This window comes from Zootoca vivipara, chromosome 2 (genome assembly GCF_963506605.1).
Source record: "Zootoca vivipara chromosome 2, rZooViv1.1, whole genome shotgun sequence".
NCBI lineage: Eukaryota > Metazoa > Chordata > Lepidosauria > Squamata > Lacertidae > Zootoca > Zootoca vivipara.
In genome coordinates this window covers 49677532-49696783 of record NC_083277.1, presented here as the reverse complement: position 1 = coordinate 49696783, position 19252 = coordinate 49677532, and the positions used below count along the sequence as shown (strand labels likewise).

The following is a 19252-nucleotide window of genomic DNA, read 5'->3' as shown; positions in this document are numbered from 1 at the left end:
TTATTACAAGGAGGACATTTTGGTTATAAAATTGGTTAGGAAAAAAAATGTGTTCTACAGATCCTCTGAGAAGCAAACTAAACATTTTAGGGACTAGTTTTATGTAATTCTTCTGCTGCAAACTTTGAATTTATCTGAGACAGTTCATTGTTTGTAGATAAGCCTTGTTAAATTCTTTCATATAGGTAGATTGGAGATGCAATAAAATCTAAACATTATCTGAACTGCAGATTCCTGTTTATCAGAGAGACTTCTTTAACAATCTTCGGGCCCAATGATCATAGTACCCAAGGAAGCAAAGTACTTTGGGTTGGGTTATTGACCCTGGGAAGGTTGTGACTATTCTGTTTACTCTCCTTGATGCAAAGTAGGGTATATTCCTCTGCAAGCAACGTATGGTATGAAAAGCTACAGAACCCATACAGATAAAAGGAGTTTGAACTGATAGTTTAACTTAATGTCAAGGATGTACAAAGGTTTGCTGTGTGGGCTGCTAAATTCCTAAGGTTTAAGCATCTTTCTGAAGATCTTTTTCTCAGTCTCAGAATTAAGTTTCCAGCTTATATCTGTCTTTTTAATACTATTTTATTTGTTTTGTTGTGTGCCTAAAAGTAATCAGCGACAGTTCCACCTCAGGAAGGGAATGACCAAACCTCTTTTGGTAGTGGGAAGTCGTACAACAAGAAAACCAAAAGGCTCTCTTCTCACAAGGGAACTGACCCAATCATTTTGCTTTTTACTATTTCAGGAAGTAGGCAGGACTGCTGGTTTTGGGTAACAACACTAAATTCCCCGGAAACACAGATCTGAAAATCCTGACTCACATTTCAAAGCATTATGCTGGTCTCCTGCTCAGCTGATTGAATACTACTGTGAATGTAAAGAGACACCTTCATTCCGAGAAAGATTATTGTGTGTGTAAATGTCATTGGCAGCATTAGGATTTATATAGATGCAATTAGATGCATTTATGTTTCAGAGCCTTAATTCATATTAGTCACTTTGGGAGTGTTCTGACTTTAATATTCAATAAATCTCATTTCTAGATACATAGTGTCCCTTGAGCAGCAATGTGATCAGAACTGTACATTCCCGAACCTTTTGGAGCCATTCCATTTAAGACTAAATCACAAAGTGGCACATTACATCAGATGACTGCAGGTTTTATTACCCCATTCTGTAATATAACCCAAGGGGTCCAGCATTCTTTGGAAACAATCAGCTCTTTTAAAAATAGAAACATACAATTCATTGATGTGGTGCCAAAAATATCCAGCCTTAGTTCGTGACACAAACACCATTCACTGCATTAAATTATTTTCCCTCAACTAGAAAACAAAGAAAGAATACACTGGCTTCCTTTATGCCATTAATTTTTTTTTAAAAAAAATACATTTTCTTGGCTTGCATCTCTCTTGCAAAATATAACAACAAAAGCAGCAGCAGCAGCAGCAACAACAACACATTTTCTTAATTAGCATTAAGTTTTTCCAAATTTAATATTTAAAACATTTAAATAGTGAACTGCTGTAGTGCACAGGCCATTTTCGGAAGGTTGCCTCATCAAGGTATTCAGGCATCTGGCCAAGTTGGGTGAAGATTATGTTATGGCTATGTAAAACTAAATTATCAAACAATATTGCCAACAATGTCAATCTGGAGTCTGCTACACCTGCAGAGTCAACAACTACAGCAAAATTTAAAATGTGCAGCAGAGAAGCCATGGTAGATCAAAATGGGTGACTCTGTGTCATTTCTGTGCAAACTGCTTGGAATTTTGTGCTAGGTTTCCCTCATAGAATCATAGAGTTGGAAGAGACCAGCAGGAAACACCATCAAAGCATTCTTGACATATGCCTGTCAAGCCTCTGCTTAAAGACCTCCAAAGAAGGAGACTCCACCACACTCCTTGGTAGCAAATTCTACTGCCGAACAGCTCTTATTGTCAGGAAGTTCTTCCTAATGTTTAGGTGGAATCTTCTTTCTTGTAGTTTGAATCCATTGCTCCGTGTCCGCTTCTCTGGAGCAGCAGAAAACAACCTTTCCCCCTCCTCTATATGACATCCTTTTATATATTTGAACATGGCCATCATATCACCCCTTAACCTTCTCTTCTCCAGGCTAAACATACCCAGCTCCCTAAGCCGTTCCTCATAAGGCATCGTTTCCAGGCCTTTGACCATTTTGATTGCCCTCTTCTGGACACGTTCCAGCTTGTCAGTATCCTTCTTGAACTGTGGTGCCCAGAACTGGACACAGTACTCCAGGTGAGGTCTGACCAAAGCAGAATACAGTGGTACTATTACTTCCCTTGATCTAGAGACGCTATACTCCTATTGATGCAGCCCAGAATTGCATTGGCTTTTTTAGCTGCTGCATCACACTGTTGACTCATGTCAAGTTTGTGGTCTACCAAGACTCCTAGATCCTTTTCACATGTACTGCTCTTAAGCCAGGTGTCTCCCATCCTGTATTTGTGCCTTTCATTTTTTTTGCCCAAGTGTAGTACTTTACATTTCTCCTTGTTAAAATTCATCTTGTTTGCTTTGGCCCAGTTGTCAAATCTATTAAGGTCATTTTGAAGTGTGATCCTGTCCTCTGGGGTATTAGCCACCCCTCCCAATTTGGTGTCATCTGCAAACTTGCTCAGGATGCCTTCAAGCCCATCATCCAAGTCATTGATAAAGATGTTGAATAAGACTGGGCCCAAGACTTATTCATGATTCATAATATTATGAATTATGCTAAGTGAGAACCTGGTGTATTGAGTTATGATAATATTATGAATTTACAGGGTGCCAGGTTCCCTTAAATTATTGGTTCTAGTACCGGTAGGTTGTTGTTGTTGTTGTTTAGTCGTTTAGTCGTGTCCGACTCTTCGTGACCCCATGGACCATAGCACGGCAGGCACTCCTGTCTTGCACTGCCTCCCGCAGTTTGGTCAAACTCATGTTCGTAGCTTCGAGAACACTGTCCAACCATCTTGTCCTCTGTCGTCCCCTTCTCCTAGTGCCCTCAATCTTTCCCAACATCAGGGTCTTTTCCAAGGATTCTTCTCTTCTCATGAGGTGGCCAAAGTATTGGAGCCTCAGCTTCACGATCTGTCCTTCCAGGGAGCACTCAGGGCTGATTTCCTTAAGAATGGATAGGTTTGATCTTCTTGCAGTCCATGGGACTCTCAAGAGTCTCCTCCAGCACCATAATTCAAAAGCATCAATTCTTCGGCGATCAGCCTTCTTTATGGTCCAGCTCTCACTTCCATACATCACTACTGGGAAAACCATAGCTTTAACTATATGGACCTTTGTCGGCAAAGTGATGTCTCTGCTTTTTAAGATGCTGTCTAGGTTTGTCATTGCTTTTCTCCCAAGAAGCAGGCGTCTTTTAATTTCGTGACTGCTGTCACCATCTGCAGTCATCAAGGAGCCCAAGAAAGTAAAATCTCTCACTGCCTCCATTTCTTCCCCTTCTATTTGCCAGGAGGTGATGGGACCAGTGGCCATGATCTTGGTTTTTTTGATGTTGAGCTTCAGACCATATTTTGCGCTCTCCTCCTTCACCTTCATTAAAAGGTTCTTTAATTCCTCCTCGCTTTCTGCCATCAAGGTTGTGTCATCTGCATATCTGAGGCAATCTTAATTCCGGCTTGGGATTCATCTAGTCCAGCCTTTCGCATGATGAATTCTGCATATAAGTTAAATAAGCAGGGAGACAATATACAACCTTGTTGTACTACTTTCCCAATTTTGAACCACTCAGTTGTTCCATATCCAGTTCTAACTGTAGCTTCTTGTCCCACATAGAGATTTCTCAAGTACCGGTAGGTATCAGAATTTAATCAATGCTTTGGGTATTCACCTGGTGATAGACGCTGGATTTAGCGAAGTATTAAAATACAGGAAGAACCAGTTTCCTGTGTTCAGGAATTGCCTGGGAGATTAGCCATTAACCAAAGGAAAGATAATGGGCCATTAGGAAAGTCAGAGAGAGGGGACGCTCCTCCTGCCGAAAGAGAAGAGGACACTATTTATGTATGCTACTACAGCAGTGAGAATTCTGATAGCACAAAAGTGGAAGACCAGAGAAATACAGTACCAACTAGGAACAATGGCAAGAGAAATTGGTGAACTATGCAGAGCTGGCAAAATTGATGGACAGACCGAGAAAAAGACAACAGTGACTTTGAAAAAGAGTGGGAACCATTTATAATATATTTGCAGAACAAAGGAAGACTATTGACTTAATGGCAGGATTTAAATAAACACTCACATCTTTATTATCAAAGAACACTTAAAAAGATAAAGAAAAGATATAGTGGATCCTTAAGAAACAGCAGTATGAAATAAGGGGAAACAAACCAAAAGTGGAAGTTGGGGGAAGCCCAGGAGGGGAGGGAAGAGGTGCTGTAATATAATTCCTTCAGTAGCACCTTAAAGACCAACTAAGTTTTTATTTTGGTATGAGCTTTCGTGTGCATGCACACTTCTTCAGATACAGTGAAATAGGAGTCCCCAGGCACTTAGGTAGAGAAGGGGTGGGGAGGGGGGATCACTCAGAAGGGTGGTGGAAGTGGGTGATTGACTGACTGATAGCTGTTGATGACCGAAAAACGACTGCAAATGGTTTTGCATGAAAAAGCAAGGGTTGAGATGGCTGAAGATCGCTTATCATGTATAATGAGATAAATTATTATAAAAATTTAATTTAAAAAAGGAAAGAAAATGAGGGGGGCATGACTACACTCCAGCTAGAAGGCATTTACGTATATTCTAGTTGGATGTAAGAGAGGGTTGCTGAATGAAAGGTGAGCAGCTACTAGGTAAGAGATGGAGGAAAGTTGAGAAGAGATGGTAGGAGGAAGGCAATTCAAAAAGCCAGGCACCACAAGGAACTACCGTACTGTAGTAGAGAGTGATGCAAGAGACGGGAGATTTGGCTAGGGAAACATGAGGGTGTTAGAATAAAAGGATAGTGGAAAGGAACAAGGGCAAGGTAGGAAGGGAACTACTGGCCTGGGGAACCAAGGGTTAGGCACTTATCAGAAGCCATTAGGGCTCTCCCTCAGTAAATCAAGGTTTGCCATTTGCTGAGTTCTCCAAGTTGCAATGCCTTCATCTGGAATTTTGACCCAAGTGGCAAGACCTCGACTCCATCTTCCAACTAGGGAGCTTACAGTTGCTGATCCTTACCATTACAGAACTATTGGACTGAAAATATTTCCTGAAGAGTTCCCAAGTGCTGTAACTCAAATTAAATAAAAGAATTGTACAGTAGGAAGGGAATCTTTTGCTCAAAGAGATCAAGAGTCCCATGCTCTACCAAATGAGCTATCCTAGCAGTTATATTACTGTTACATTTTATGTTAGTTCTGTTTTGTTGTGCCCTGGCTTTGGGCTCATTGTGAGGAAGGGTGAGACGGAAATATTTTCAAATAAATGACAAAATATGGTAAATGGCAAATATATAAAGTAGTAGTCTTAAAATAATCTAAGGTCTTTGACAAATGCACGTTTCAGGACATTTCACACTCATACGCATGCAAACTTCATGCAGATAATTTACTAAGCCGTTGCTGGAGTCTGGTCTAAAAGCATGACAACATACCAGCATTCCCAAGTTTCAACATTACATTATTGCATTATTCTCCATTCTAGGAAGTGAGTCACAATGCATTGATTTATAGATCTAGGAAAGGGCAGCAGTTGTGTAACATTTTCCCTTAGAACAAACACTTGACCTCATCTCCAGAAACCTGTAGCTTTTACCCCAAGGTCTGTGTTTCAGCAAGTTAAAACTATAAAACTATTCTTTCGGAAGTTTTCACAACCCTTTTTTGTTTTCGCGACCCTACACAATTTGGTGGCATGATTAAGCTTGGTCACTTTTGAACTGGTCTTTGACCGTAATTATAAATTATTATTATTATTATTATTATTATTATTATTAAGCTTGGTCACTTTATTGCTCACCTTCAAGTCATTTATGAACATGTTAAAGGCACAGGTCTCCAAACTGATCATTTGGTAACCCCACTCCTTACACTCCTCCATTGTGCTAACTGTCCATTTATCCCCACTCTCTGTTTCTTCTTCCTTGTCCTCTTATGGATCATTAACCAGTTCTCTCTATTTATTCCATGACTATTATTCACGAATCTTTGGGAAGGGACCTTATCGAAAGCTTTTTGAAAGTCTAAGTACACAGTGTCTACCGAATCACCCCTATCCATATGCTTAATGAAACAAAATGTTAGTTAAGACAGGATTTACCATTAAATGGCATTTAATCTAGGTTTCTGGTTACAGTTTACTGTGGCACCTCAAACCTGCCTTGCTAGAGCAAAGCTAAAAACTCATTTTATACAGGTTTAGTTACAGGTAGGTAGCCGTGTTGGTCTGCCATAGAAACAAAATAAAAATAAAATAGAAAAATTCCTTCCAGTAGCACCTTAGAGACCAACTAAGTTTGTCATTGGTATGAGCTTTTGTGTGCATGCACTTCTTCAGAAAAGCTCATACCAATGACAAACTTAGTTGGTCTCCAAGGTGCTACTGGAAGGAATTTTTCTATTTTATTTTTATTTTGTTTCTACAGGTTTAACACTCCAAGTTTCAGCTCCTGAGCTGTAAGTTTCCTATCTTGGCTCTGGCTGTAGGAGTTGCTTACCTCTTTTGGATCTACTGGTAACTCTTAAATCTGTACTTAAGGCAGGATCTGTGAGCAGAGACACAATGGGGAGGTTCTTTCATTTCCTCCCTCCTTTCAAAGAGAAAGGCTTTGTCAACCTGGGAGAGTAAAAAATGGCTACAGGTCTGCCCTCCTGCACATTTGCTTGGTACATCTACGAACATTTAATATACAGTATGACCTTAAAATTCTCACAACAATAGCATTGCTGGTGGAGTCAACAATATTGATAGACCAAATATCTGATTTTGCCTAAGGCTGCTTAATATGCTCCTAAATGCTGTAAGCCAGGAACGCAGGAAGCTGCCCTATACCAATGTATACCTATATACATTGTCCATCTAGCTTGAGTTCTATCTTACCCTGACCAGCAGCAACTGTCCATGGTTTCAACCAGGTCTTTCACAGCCCTACCTGGTGGGTACCAAACTGCCGTGTAAGGACAGGGGCCTTTGAAATGTGGGCTGGAAGCCTTTTAAATATGCAAATGACTAAATAAATTATTATTTTAACTAGTGTGCAACTGGATATTTTAATTTCGTTTTTAACATGTTTTAACATGTCATTACATACTCAAAGCCTCCAGGGTAGGGGGCAGAATATATATTTAAATAAATGAATGAATATAATAGCGAGCAGACTCCTGTCTACCTCCGATGCTAATCAAAGCCAGGGTCTGTCGTACTATCGTAAGATGTAGGCCATTTTGCAGTCAATTCCTGAAGCGGTTTAGAATGGACGGTGTCCTCTGAACAAACCGCCAAAACCAGCTTGCCGCCGTTCTTCCTTATCATATCATACACGCACACCTGTGAACCACGCTAAGGCTCCTGCGCATGCCCAGGGTCTTCCCGGTCAACGGTGACGAACCTCTTTCTTCCCGAACTTGCCAGAAATAAAGATGGAGCTTACTACAGCCGTAGCCTTGCGGGAAGAATAGAAGCTGAGGCTGCTGCCCAAATTAAATATGGCCGGTTAAGGAAGTCCCGCCCCCCATACAAACCTATACAGTATATTACAGTACCGGTATTTTCTTGGGTGGGTGACCTCCGCGTGCCCCAAGGCGGAAGGTGGAACTTCCTGTTCCGATCCGGGTGAGGACGCTAGTGTGGGCTGGGAAACAACCAGGTGGTCGGCTTGGTTGAGCGCGTTGTCCGGAGAGGCTGCGCCTCATCGCTGTGTAGGGACTTGTGGGCGGGAGGCCGCGCGCGTAAGTGGGACGGGGTGAAAACGGAGGCCGGAGCTGAGGGAGAAGAAGCGGCGAGAAGCAGCAGCAGCAGGAGGAGGCGACGACGACCGCCCGCTCGCCCTGCCGGAAACCAAAACGGAGGGGCCATTGGCTGGGGGATGGAAGCGGAGAAAATGGATGAGAATGAATGGCGATACCACGGGGAAGGCAACAAGAGCCTCGTCGTCTCCCATAGACAGGTAAAAGAAAAAAAAGAGGCGCCGGTCGCCTCTTGTTTCGCGCGCGTCCGAGGTTAGCTGCTAACCGCTCTCCTGAGTCTCGTGCTTAACGGTTCGAGTTTTTTTTTTTGACCCCCCCCCCGCCTTCCATCCTTAACGGAAATTTTGGCCGGGGCGGGGAAGGAGGGAACTGCAGGCCCGTCAGTTCCTTCCGCTTCACCTCTTCAGGGCTTACTCCGCTGTTTCCCGCTTCCCTTGCCTCGGAAGAGGTGCCCGGGGGAGGCGAGGGAGGAGAGGGAGGACACCCCCGCAGAGAGCTCGCCTTTCTCCTTCATCAGCGGGTGAGCGAAGTGGTCCAACAGCCTCTCCTCCGCCTCTCGCTCCCCTCAGAAGCATACTACCGGTAACGGTAAAATCAGACGCTTCTTCTCTCTCCTCCTGTCACTTTTTCTTTTTTGGGGGAAAAAACATTTTTATACCGTTTTCGTTAAGCGAACGGACTTTGAAAGAAGTTGATAACTTAAAGTATAACAACAAAAAATGTATAGAGGCAACGAACTGTAATCGCAGTTGATCAGCAAATCAGATCTTCGTTTTTTTGTGGGGAGGGGAGTAAGTTTTGGAAACTCCCCTGATGTATAGGGAAACTCACTGTGTACTGTACATGAAAGATATATAGCTGAAGGCTCCATCCCTGCCAAAATGGGTGCCATCCCCGATTTGTGTGCCGGAGAAGCATTTTATTGGATGCCCATGGTCCTTAATCACACTGTGCCTTAATGTGTGCTGCGTTGTGATAATTCAAGCTGAGTGACTTTCTTTTTCAGTGCTGAAAAGAGCTGGGGGGGGGGGAGAGAGAAAGAGTATTAAAAGCAAGTTATCTTAAAGCTGACTGGAAAGGGCCTGAGTCATGGTTGAGCAGATCTTACACCTCTGACAAAATAAGTGGGGAAAATGGCTGTGATGTCCTGGGAGGAAGGCTTTTCACTGCACCATGGCAGGAGGAAAAATTCCAAAATGGTGCATATCACTATTTAAAAGTGCTGGTGTGTTTGATACAAATGTCTTCTTTCTTCACACATCAAATGTAGTACATTTTATCAAATGGCAGACTTGCTTTCTAGGAAGGTGTAATCTAATGAAAGCTCTGTGCTATTTGAGATTTTTTTCATTGTGTTTCATCTATTGATGCCCTCCTCCTCCAGTGACAGCTAATGTAGTATAGACCAGAAGACTCATATTAGAATCTGTGCTCAACTACAAAGCTTGCTCTCAGCCTAACTTAACCTCACAAGGTGGTTATGGGGATAAAATGTGAAGGGGGTATGTGCTTCTTGGAGTAGAATAAAAATGTACATGTGATTATTAACTAACTAACTGTACTTGGCCACGCGTTGCTGTGGGTCAGTCAGGGTCCCCGTTTCCCAGGAGAGGCCGATGACATAACGATCCCCCTCTCTCTGTTGCTCCTGGCGTGTGACATCATCTTCCCCCCATGTTACGTGACCCTCCACCCCGATCCCCCCTCTCCCCCTTGTATATAGTATGCACATTTTGGGGAGGGCCTGGGCGGTTCCCCCAGTGGATCCCGGTGGGCGAGGGGGCAGGCGGTCCAGGTGTAGTCCCTTATCGAAGGTGGACATGCCGAGGATGGGGGCGAGAGAAGAGGCGGTGGTGGTGAAGGGACAGGATCCGGCCTCCGGTCTCCCAGAAGGAGTCACATACCATATGTACATTTTGGGGAAGGGGTGGCCGATTCCCCCGGCGGATTCTGGCGGCCAAGGGGGCAGGCGGGGCAGTTGCAGGTCTTTATCAAAGGCGGACATGCCGAGGGCGGCGGGTAGAGCTGAGGTGCTGGCGGCGAAGGGACAGGATCGGACCCCCACTCTCCCAGAAGTAGCCGCTGGCCACCCACTCCCAGTACCCTTTGTACGGTCGTGCCGGAAGGACACTACTGCATACCCCAAGGCGTCCTGGGAGTAAAGAACCTTAGTATAGCATGTGTTGCTTTGATGTCCAATAGATGGCATTGTATTTCCAAAAAAACACATTTTTACCTGTCATGTGTGTTACATCTATATAATCTAATAATCTACAAACACTCCCATATTCGATTGGAATGTTGTGTCAAAAAAATCAAAACAATCGGTCAAGAACTTTCGGAGATTTTAGATTTTGTACAAACGGACATTTACATTTTTTATATAGATACAGCATTATGGTACCTTTTTTGGGACCAACCAAGAATGTCACAAAAACATGACAGGCTTTCAAGTTCTCCAGAACTTTTCCTTGGGCAAAATTTTGCACAAAGCAGGGGAAAGGCTAATGAGGAAAAGGAAGCAACTTGAAAGAAATTAGGCTGATGCAGCCATGGGGTCAGTTTATAGGCTTGGTTTCAAGATTAATATTGCAGGATGAAAATTTCCCTCACATTTGCTGCTGTGATATATATACTTAAGGTTCTGGGAGAAAGAAGCAATGGCTGCTTTCCATCTCTGAGAAATTGAAGTCTGGCTTGTAACTTCAGGTTGATAAATAAGAATCTAAGCATCCTTTGTCTCCCATTATTTGGCACAACCATAACCATCTGTTTTAGTGCTCCTAAAAGAAAAAATGATGCTATTGCTGACTTGATACTGAATATATTTGGTGTGTTCTGGGTTTTAGAGGAAGGGTAGTACCTCCCCTCATCATACTTCTTTTGGAGTAGTTTGTTCACCTTTGGTTATCACCCTGCACTCAGCTCTCACCAGTGGCTGCTAGACGCTGCCAGCTCAGCATGCAACAGCAGCCATACCCGAGGAAACGGCTTTGAATAGTTGGCTAAACCAGGTGAGGGTAGCTAATGGATCTCAAAACCTTGGTGATTTAGGAACTTCTCCTGTATGCAGGCACGTTCCAGCAGATTGAGTGGATGAAAGCAATAGCGGGCCCAATGGCCAAGAAGGTGGTTTCTGCATGTGCTGTACAGGGAAGTGGGGGACAGATGGGGCTTATCAACATGGGAAGGTATCCCATCTAGGAGAAGGAAAACTTATCCTAAATTTCCTCTGTCTTGAGGGATATTTTCTGGAGAAGAAATCTGGAGTGGAGTCCTTAAGGCGATTAGATGGTACCTTGTACACCTTCTGGCAACTCCTGCAGCCAAGCTGGTGCCAAACATATTGCTCTGCTTTCCTTTGGACCACATCATTGAGGCCGAGAGGGGAGTATTGTTGTCTGGGCAGCCCAGGATTTCCATACACCGTCCAGGCTTGTACCCCAAGGTCACGCTGGTGCTGCTACAGCAGCGTTTTGACTTCACCCCCAGAGGTGTACCTCATTGTCTTTTGAAACAGATGGATACCAACATCTGAATATATTTACCTGACTATTAAAGAATTAGAAATGTGACTTGTGCAAGTAATTGATCCCTGAAACATGGGTCCAGTGCAAATGTAACTCTGCCAAATTGTCTAATCCAGGGGTCAGCAACCTTTTTCAGCCGTGGGCTGGTCCACTGTCCCTCAGACCATGTGGTGGGCCGGATTATATTTTTTTGGGGGGGGGAAATGAATGAATTCCTATTCCCCACAAATAACCCAGAGATGCATTTTAAATAAAAGTATACATTCTACGCATGTAAAAACACCAGGCAGGCCCCAGAAATAACCTAGAGATGCATTTTAAATAAAAGGACACATTCTGCTCATGTAAAAACACGCTGATTCCTGGACCATCCATGGGCCGGATTGAGAAGGCGATTGGGCCGCATGCGGCCCACGGGCCTTAGGTTGTCTAACTCTGGCCTAATCCTTCCCTCATCTTTTTCTCTTTCAAAGCTGATTGTGGTTAGCATTACAACTAAATTGGCATTTTTAATTTTCATTGTTGTCAACAAATCAGTTAATTGTTTTGAAATCATATCGCAAACTTTGGTTTGGGTTTACTGCGTTTAGCATTAGCTTTATTGTAAATGTAATGCTCATCATAGTTTGCTCAAAAAACAAAGGAGGGGAAATACCTGTGTGAGAGGAGATAAATTCATGTGCCTGCATCAGGGGTGGGGAACCTTTAGTCCATGGGCCTAATTTGGCTTGCACTTGGTCCACGAGTCAGTTTTGGCCAAGCCATGTTTGCCCTATCCCTGGCATGTTTGATATCAGATGTGGGGATTGGACAAAAGGGACTGATGCCTGCAAAGCCCTTTATGCAGTGCCTCTGAGTAACTATTTTAGTTATTCTTTTTGCTCCTCCGTTGGCAGGGGTAGAAAAAAGGAAACAGGTGTGTGAAGAATTGTATATTTCCACGGTATGCCCTGAAATATTCTGTCCCTTGCTGATCCTGTTCTTCTTCTCTTTGTAACAGAGCTTAACATGCACACGGAAAAGGTCTGAGCAGGTTTTGCTGCTTTTCCCTTTTGTGCTCAAAGTTTATTGATCTGCCCAGTGCTGTTCTCACCCAAGTCTCGGTGTATATAATATGCTGAGCTAGTTTTGGTGCAGTGCTTGATGTTCAGCATAGTTGCAGCTCTCTGTTCCCAGCATTTGGATAAGCTGAAGAAGCTAGTTATTAGAATATGAGGCTCTTATCTTTATCTGTGGTGCCAAGATACTTGCATGTGATACCTAAATACAGTTGGATTTTCAGTTAACCAAAGTAATAGCAACAAGGCTGAAAATATACTATTTCGTGGTAGGTTAGTATAACCAAATGCATGTTCATGCATAATGGTGCATATGCGTCTTCTTCTCAATTTCAGCATTAGTTGAACAGCAGTGTGTACTAAAATCTGACATGCAACAGGACATTTGGAGTAGTAAGACATTCAGTGATTATTGTGTTTGGAAATAATGCTAAGCCATGAAGTTCAGTTTGTGCAACTCTGCTGTGCAGACAACTTTTCACTGTCGAAGCTAGAACTTGGGGCTTGTTATCGGCTTCCTGAACATGGCTTGTTTAGGAGAAATAAAGTGTGAATGCTGTCTTTACAGCCTATCACAGAAAGTACTTAGGCACTTCCCTTAAGCAACTGGTTACATAAATATTGTGGGAACTGTGGGATGCTTGCTGGAACATGCATAAGACTGCATGTAAGGACTTATAGCACAGCTACTTCCACAACTTGGTTAATATAAGCACAATAAACAGTTGGTATTTATTTTTGACCAGTGAACTTGTGATACAGGGGTCAGCAAACTTTTTCAGCAGGGGGCCGGTCCACTGTCCCTCAGACCTTGTGGGGGGCCGGACTATATTTTGGGGAAAAAATATGAACGAATTCCTATGCCCCACACATAACCCAGAGATGCATTTTAAATAAAAGGACACATTCTACTCATGTAAAAACACCAGGCAGGCCCCACAAATAACCCAGAGATGCATTTTAAATAAAATGACACATTCTACTTGTGTAAAATCATGCTGATTCCCGGACCGTCCATGGGCCGGATTTAGAAGGTGATTGGGCAGCATCCGGCCCCCGGGCCTTAGTTTGGGGACCCCTGTTGTGATAAAACTGAAGTAGCTCAGTTCCCTTGTATTGACCAACAAATATTTTCCCTCGACCAACAAATATTTCCTCCTGCACCTTAATCGCCTGACAGAACAAGGACTTGCAAAAGCATTATTGTATTCCATTTTGGAAAATGATTTTTTTTGAACTGGAGCTGGGGTTTGATATTAGAGGAGCTGTACAGTTTTCTTAATCCAGTTATATTCACATGTTTCCAATACATTGTTAGTCACAGAATTCAATTGTTAAATCTGTCTTTTCCAAAAGCAGGTCACACTAAATCTCAGAGATCTTCTTTTCACTTGGATGTTGAAAATAGGTGTTCGCTTAATTTATAGTATTGTGACTATATGGTAGCTACAGCTTTCTGACAAACTCCTAGTTACTTCAATAATTTGAAAAATCCTTTTTTTAGTAAGATGAACCTAAGGAAAATGTGAGGCATGTGCTAGTAAGCGTACAATAATAGAAATATTCAGGCAAGCATTTTACTTCCATGTAAGCAAATATGCAAGGGAGAGTTTCGGTGTTCTGCCAAGCCCTGCCCCCCTCAGTGCATCACTTTCACCCTGTTTACAGACTTGCTTTTGGAGGGCTGTAATCATGTTGAAAGTTATACAGATTTTGACTTGATCAGTGTTATTGTAACCATATATACGGTAATGTAGAAGCGACTGATAGTAATCTTATTAAAATCTTGAGTCTGTTGTTAACCCTATAAATTATTTTTCAGAACCAAATTGCCCTGTAGTACTCCATAGTACTAGTCGGAGCTCAATACCATTCATTAAATGCTCGTTTTTGGCTTTGTTATTTTGGAAACAAGGACAGTATAATAAACTAAGTTTCCCCAGGGACTGTATGAAATAAGAAGCAATTTCACTTCTTGCTGAGAGACAATTTGATGCTGTTTGGTAAATGAGCACCAGAGCTTGACTATATAAACTTTGATTGCTTTTACCCAATGTCTAGGCTTGCTGATTAAATGTTCACAGAACAGGTGGTCTTGAGCATTGCCAGAATTAGTGTTCCCAAGTTAAGGACAAATTCTTGGTGTTTAAAGCTAAGTTAACAATCCCTTTTATTTTAAGGGGTGCTGCAGTAGAAATGAGTATGAGGGATGTATGTTGTGAAGTCTGCTTTGAGATTTCCAAGGGAGCAACATCGTGTGCCTCACTGTAACAGTTCTCCTACACACAAATAGAACATTTTGAAAAGAGGGCTTCATTACATATGCAGCCACTGCTTGAAGATGCTGAGAAACACAAATTGAAGTAGTAGTCTTATTGGACAAGCATATTATCCATTTGTTTGCATCTCTACGATGCGGTGGAAAAACTCATTTCAAACTTGGTCATTAGAAGTACCAACAGCATGTCCCTTCTTCCACATCATCAGAACGATTAGTCCTCTAAATCTTGAAAAACCAATCTCAACTGATCATGTTTTGTATTGCATTCTTGGCACAATGTTAGCCTGAACAAAAGCAAGGGAACAATACACACAGCCCTGCTGGTTTGAATAAAATCTGGATTATCAGCAGTATGGTAAACATTTTAACTCTAGCTGACCACAGATGTGGCTTTTGAAAATCCTCCTATTTGGCTGTAAGAAACCGAAGAATTTATTGGAATCTAGTTCTGTTATTGAAAAGTTCATTTACTGTGTATTTTGTTCTTGCACTTTTCATAATATAAACTATTTTCAAAATAGTTTAAACATAAAAATTCTTGAAAAACCTGCAATATCAGTAGAATGTTACTTAGTTGTACAACTTTTAGTCTTAGGCCTGTTTTTGTTTTTTTTAAAAAACCTGAAAAACTTGATTTGATTTCAAACCTGGCAAATTCAGTGCCATGTTACTGCAAACAAAGTGAGGAAATCTTTGCTTCCTGTAGCTTTCAGGGAAGTATTGCACATACGCAAGCAAAGGACATAAGGTAAATGAGTTTGAAATAACAAAATTCACTTCTAGTACCTATTTGTGAAATATTTCTATAAGAGCATTTAGTTGGTTTAAGTAACAGCTGACAAACAGTAAGTTTATGCATAGTCGTGTTTACTGTGTCTCCTTAAGGAGAAAAGCTGTAAAATAGATGTGCATGCAACCTCTGTTACTATAAAGCATAGAGGGACACATTATTTATAAAATACCTCTCATGGACTAAAATGAATGTATTTTGTATTAAAGTAATGATCATTATCTACATATTGAAAATAATGCCAAAAGGGTCTGAGATTTGGAGAATAATACAGGTTGCACAAATGTGTATTTTTAAATAATGACTAGGTCTGCAAAACATGTTAAACTTCTGTATTGCCTTTTTCAAAGTTCGATGTGTATAAAAATTCATAAGATTGTCAACAGACACAGAAGGATAAAAGCAGAATAAAAAACACACAAAATTAGTATTATCTTAAATAATAGCTGTCTGAAACACAGGCAGTTATAAAACTTCCTCTTACAAATGTTTAGATATTTTTTTTTTTGGTCTTCAGGCTAAATACATGGACCCCATGTACAGATTTTCATCTTTTTATTGATTCTAGGATAGTTTTTTCTGTTTTCTTGCACAGAAGACAGGGGAGATGTTGAGCTTAATCAAGGCAGGCACGTTCTGATTTTTGAGACAGTCTTTAACATCTGCTCATGTTTCCTGTATAGCAGTTTTTGCAGAAAATAACTTCTAGAGCCTACCTGATCTCAAACCTATCATATGGAAGATCTATCCTGGTGGCTAGGGGAAATGAATGGCAAACTACAGAGATTCCAGGGAAAGTGCATTCAAAAGGAGGAAAATACAGCAGGCCTTAGGAGCAGGAGCACCGTGATTCCTATTGCCTAGTATCCAAACAACTCATTTATCACTGACTTCACTCAATGGTTAAAATATCTGAGAAACAGGAGCAGCCAGATTGGCTTATTTTACAGAAGTTGCTATGAGTACCTGCACATTTTGCTTTATAACTTTATTTCTTGCAGTGCTAGACACTTAAAAAAAATTAAATGAAAGTTCATAGTCTAGGGCCTCTGGTTAGAGCACCAATGAAGGCCTTTGTGGGTACCAGGTTGACGATTCCCAATCTAAATGGACTGCTGATCTGATCCAGTAAAATCAATTGATATTTTTTGTTTGTCACCTGTCAATGCATTGATAACTAAATAAAGTATGTACAGAATACTGAGCAAAAGTATGGTTGCTTCCTCTAAAATCAGGGGCACTACTAAGTACTTAAAGGATTCAGGAACAGGCTTACAACACAAATTTGCAAATTAAGATAGTGGATGGCTGGGATCTTATGGGCACGGCACTTTGCATTGAGCCTAGCTGCCATGTAAACAAAGTAAATAAAAAATAAAAAGGTAGAAAAGGGCAGGAATCCTGAGGCCTGCCACATACAACAGTGCCCCTGCCTAATAGATAAAGTGGTTTACTTGTGCAAATTATTTTCCTGCAATGGGTTGGTACAGCTTGTTTTCCAAATTACAAATCTATATTAATCCACTCATTTTTTAAATTAAATTTCAGCGTTGTGTGGTGCTACGTTTTTTGAAGTTTCCTCCAAATCGAGACAAGGTGAGACAATTATCATTTGTTATTCCCTTTTATCCTTCTTGTTTCCCACCAAAGAAATTTCAACTAGTTCTAGTTTAAAAAGGATAATTAATTTTCATTCCCACTTTCTGTGAGCTCGAGGAGGCCTCAGCATTATTTTTTTTAAAAACCAACAGCAGCTTGATTAAAACATTATCTGAGATCTAAGGGATTTGCAGTCCTTTAATAAGCTGGGCTTTTAACCAATTAGTAGATTGGGATATTGTCAGATCTTGATAAATGTATTTTTTTGATGATCTTGAATGAAAAGCCCTGTATAATAGTAACTATTCATATGAATTATTTCATTGTAATAAGCAAAAATAGCTCCAGTAAAAGAAACAAAGTGAATGCATATTAGTATTGCAGAAGACTTAGGATTTTAGAACACAGTTTGATAATAGGTTAGATCCCCCTGTGGAGAAGTGTCTTTGCTAACTGGATTTTGAAAATCAAGTTTTATGTTGTAAACCTCCCTATGATCTTTGGATGAGGGGTGGTATATAAATTTAATAAATAATAATAAATGCTGGAGTACACTGCTAAAAAGCCGTCATTGTGCCTTTCTCCCACTTCTGCTATTGCCACTCCACAGGGACACAAGCCAGTGTGTGGCTTGTCAGGACGAAGGCCTGGCTGAAGGCCTGGCCCGGGTGCAGTTGCCTCTCTGCAGTGGCAGGAGCTCAGCCACAGGGCATTGATGAGCGGGCCTGTAGTGGCGACACCTGGTTGCGCCCCTTCAGAATTTTGTGCCCGGAGCAATTGCCCCTTTGGCCTTGCTACACCACTGCGTACAGCAAGAATATTTAAGCAAAGTGCCACTTCTGCCATTTAAATTAATTTCTGACTAATATGACATGTGAACCAGACCATTTTGTTTGGTAGCTTATGGTGGGTGTTGTGGACATTACACATTTAAAGTAATATTTTTCAGAGGTTGTTTCTAAGTGGATTTAACTGTTATCTAATTTGTTTTTTAGACACCAGAAGAAATCTTTCAACATCTTCAGAACATAGTATACTTTGGCAAACACATAATGAAGCAGTTTTTTGGGGAGAAGTATGTTCACCATGGGGTAACTATTATTTCTTGTTTCATTTAGTGTTTTCCTACTGTTGTGTTTTCGTTAACTTCTGTAGCCAAGCTGGTTGGTTTGGTTTTTGTATGAAGGAACATTGCATTAAATCTCCATATTTAACTTGCTTTTAGATTGCTCATATAGAACTCATATAGAACATAGAGCAGTGGACAAAATGTCTATTATGTATCTACTAGTGGTTTTCAGCCCGTTTAATAACGGGCGCTAGAATCCTGGGGTTCGGAGAAGCGCTTGAGCAGCGCTTCTCCGAACCCTGGGACCTGTCCTTGCTGTCGGTGGCAGGGGGACAGGAACAGAGGAGGAGAAAGCGCTGCTTTCTCCTCCTCCGTTCCTCTCCCGCAGCCGCCGACAGCAAGGAGACATCCTGGGGTTCGGAGAAGCGCTTGTGCAGCGCTTCTCCGAACCCTGGGACCTGTCATTGCTGTCGGCAGCAAGGGGACAGGAACGGAGGAGGAGAAAGCGCTGCTTTCTCCTCCTCCGTTCCTCTCCCGCAGCCGCCGACAGCAAGGAGACCTCCCAGGGTTCGGAGAAGCGCTTGCGCAGAGCTTCTCCGAACCCTGGGACCTGTCATTGCTGTCGGCGGCAGGGGGACAGGAACGGAGGAGGAGAAAGCGCTGCTTTCTCCTCCTCCGTTCCTCTCCCGCAGCCGCCGACAGCAAGACCTCCTCCCAGGGTTCGGAGAAGCGCTTGCGCAGCGCTTCTCCGAACCCTGGGACCTGTCATTGCTGTCGGCGGCAGGGGGACAGGAACGGAGGAGGAGAAAGCGCTGCTTTCTCCTCCTCCGTTCCTCTCCCGCAGCCGCCGACAGCAAGACCTTCTCCCAGGGTTCGGAGAAGCGCTTGCGCAGCGCTTCTCCGAACCCTGGGACCTGTCATTGCTGTCGGCGGCAAGGGGACAGGAACGGAGGAGGAGAAAGCGCTGCTTTCTCCTCCTCCGTTCCTCTCCCGCAGCCGCCGACAGCAAG

At 42.2% G+C, this 19252-nt stretch overlaps 1 protein-coding gene across 3 annotated transcripts in view; it reads left to right on the top strand.

The window, feature by feature from the left end:
* The first annotated feature begins 7748 nt into the window (after window positions 1-7748).
* Window positions 7749-19252, top strand: part of IPPK (inositol-pentakisphosphate 2-kinase) — a 35973-nt gene continuing 24469 nt past the window's right edge. For all 3 annotated transcript variants that reach the window (XM_035106192.2, XM_035106194.2, XM_035106191.2), the window contains exons 1-3: window positions 7749-8115; window positions 17123-17170; window positions 18169-18264. In XM_035106192.2, coding sequence (XP_034962083.1) covers window positions 8035-8115; window positions 17123-17170; window positions 18169-18264 — 225 coding nt within the window. In that variant the 5' untranslated portion in view covers window positions 7749-8034. The remainder of the gene's footprint in view (window positions 8116-17122; window positions 17171-18168; window positions 18265-19252) is intronic.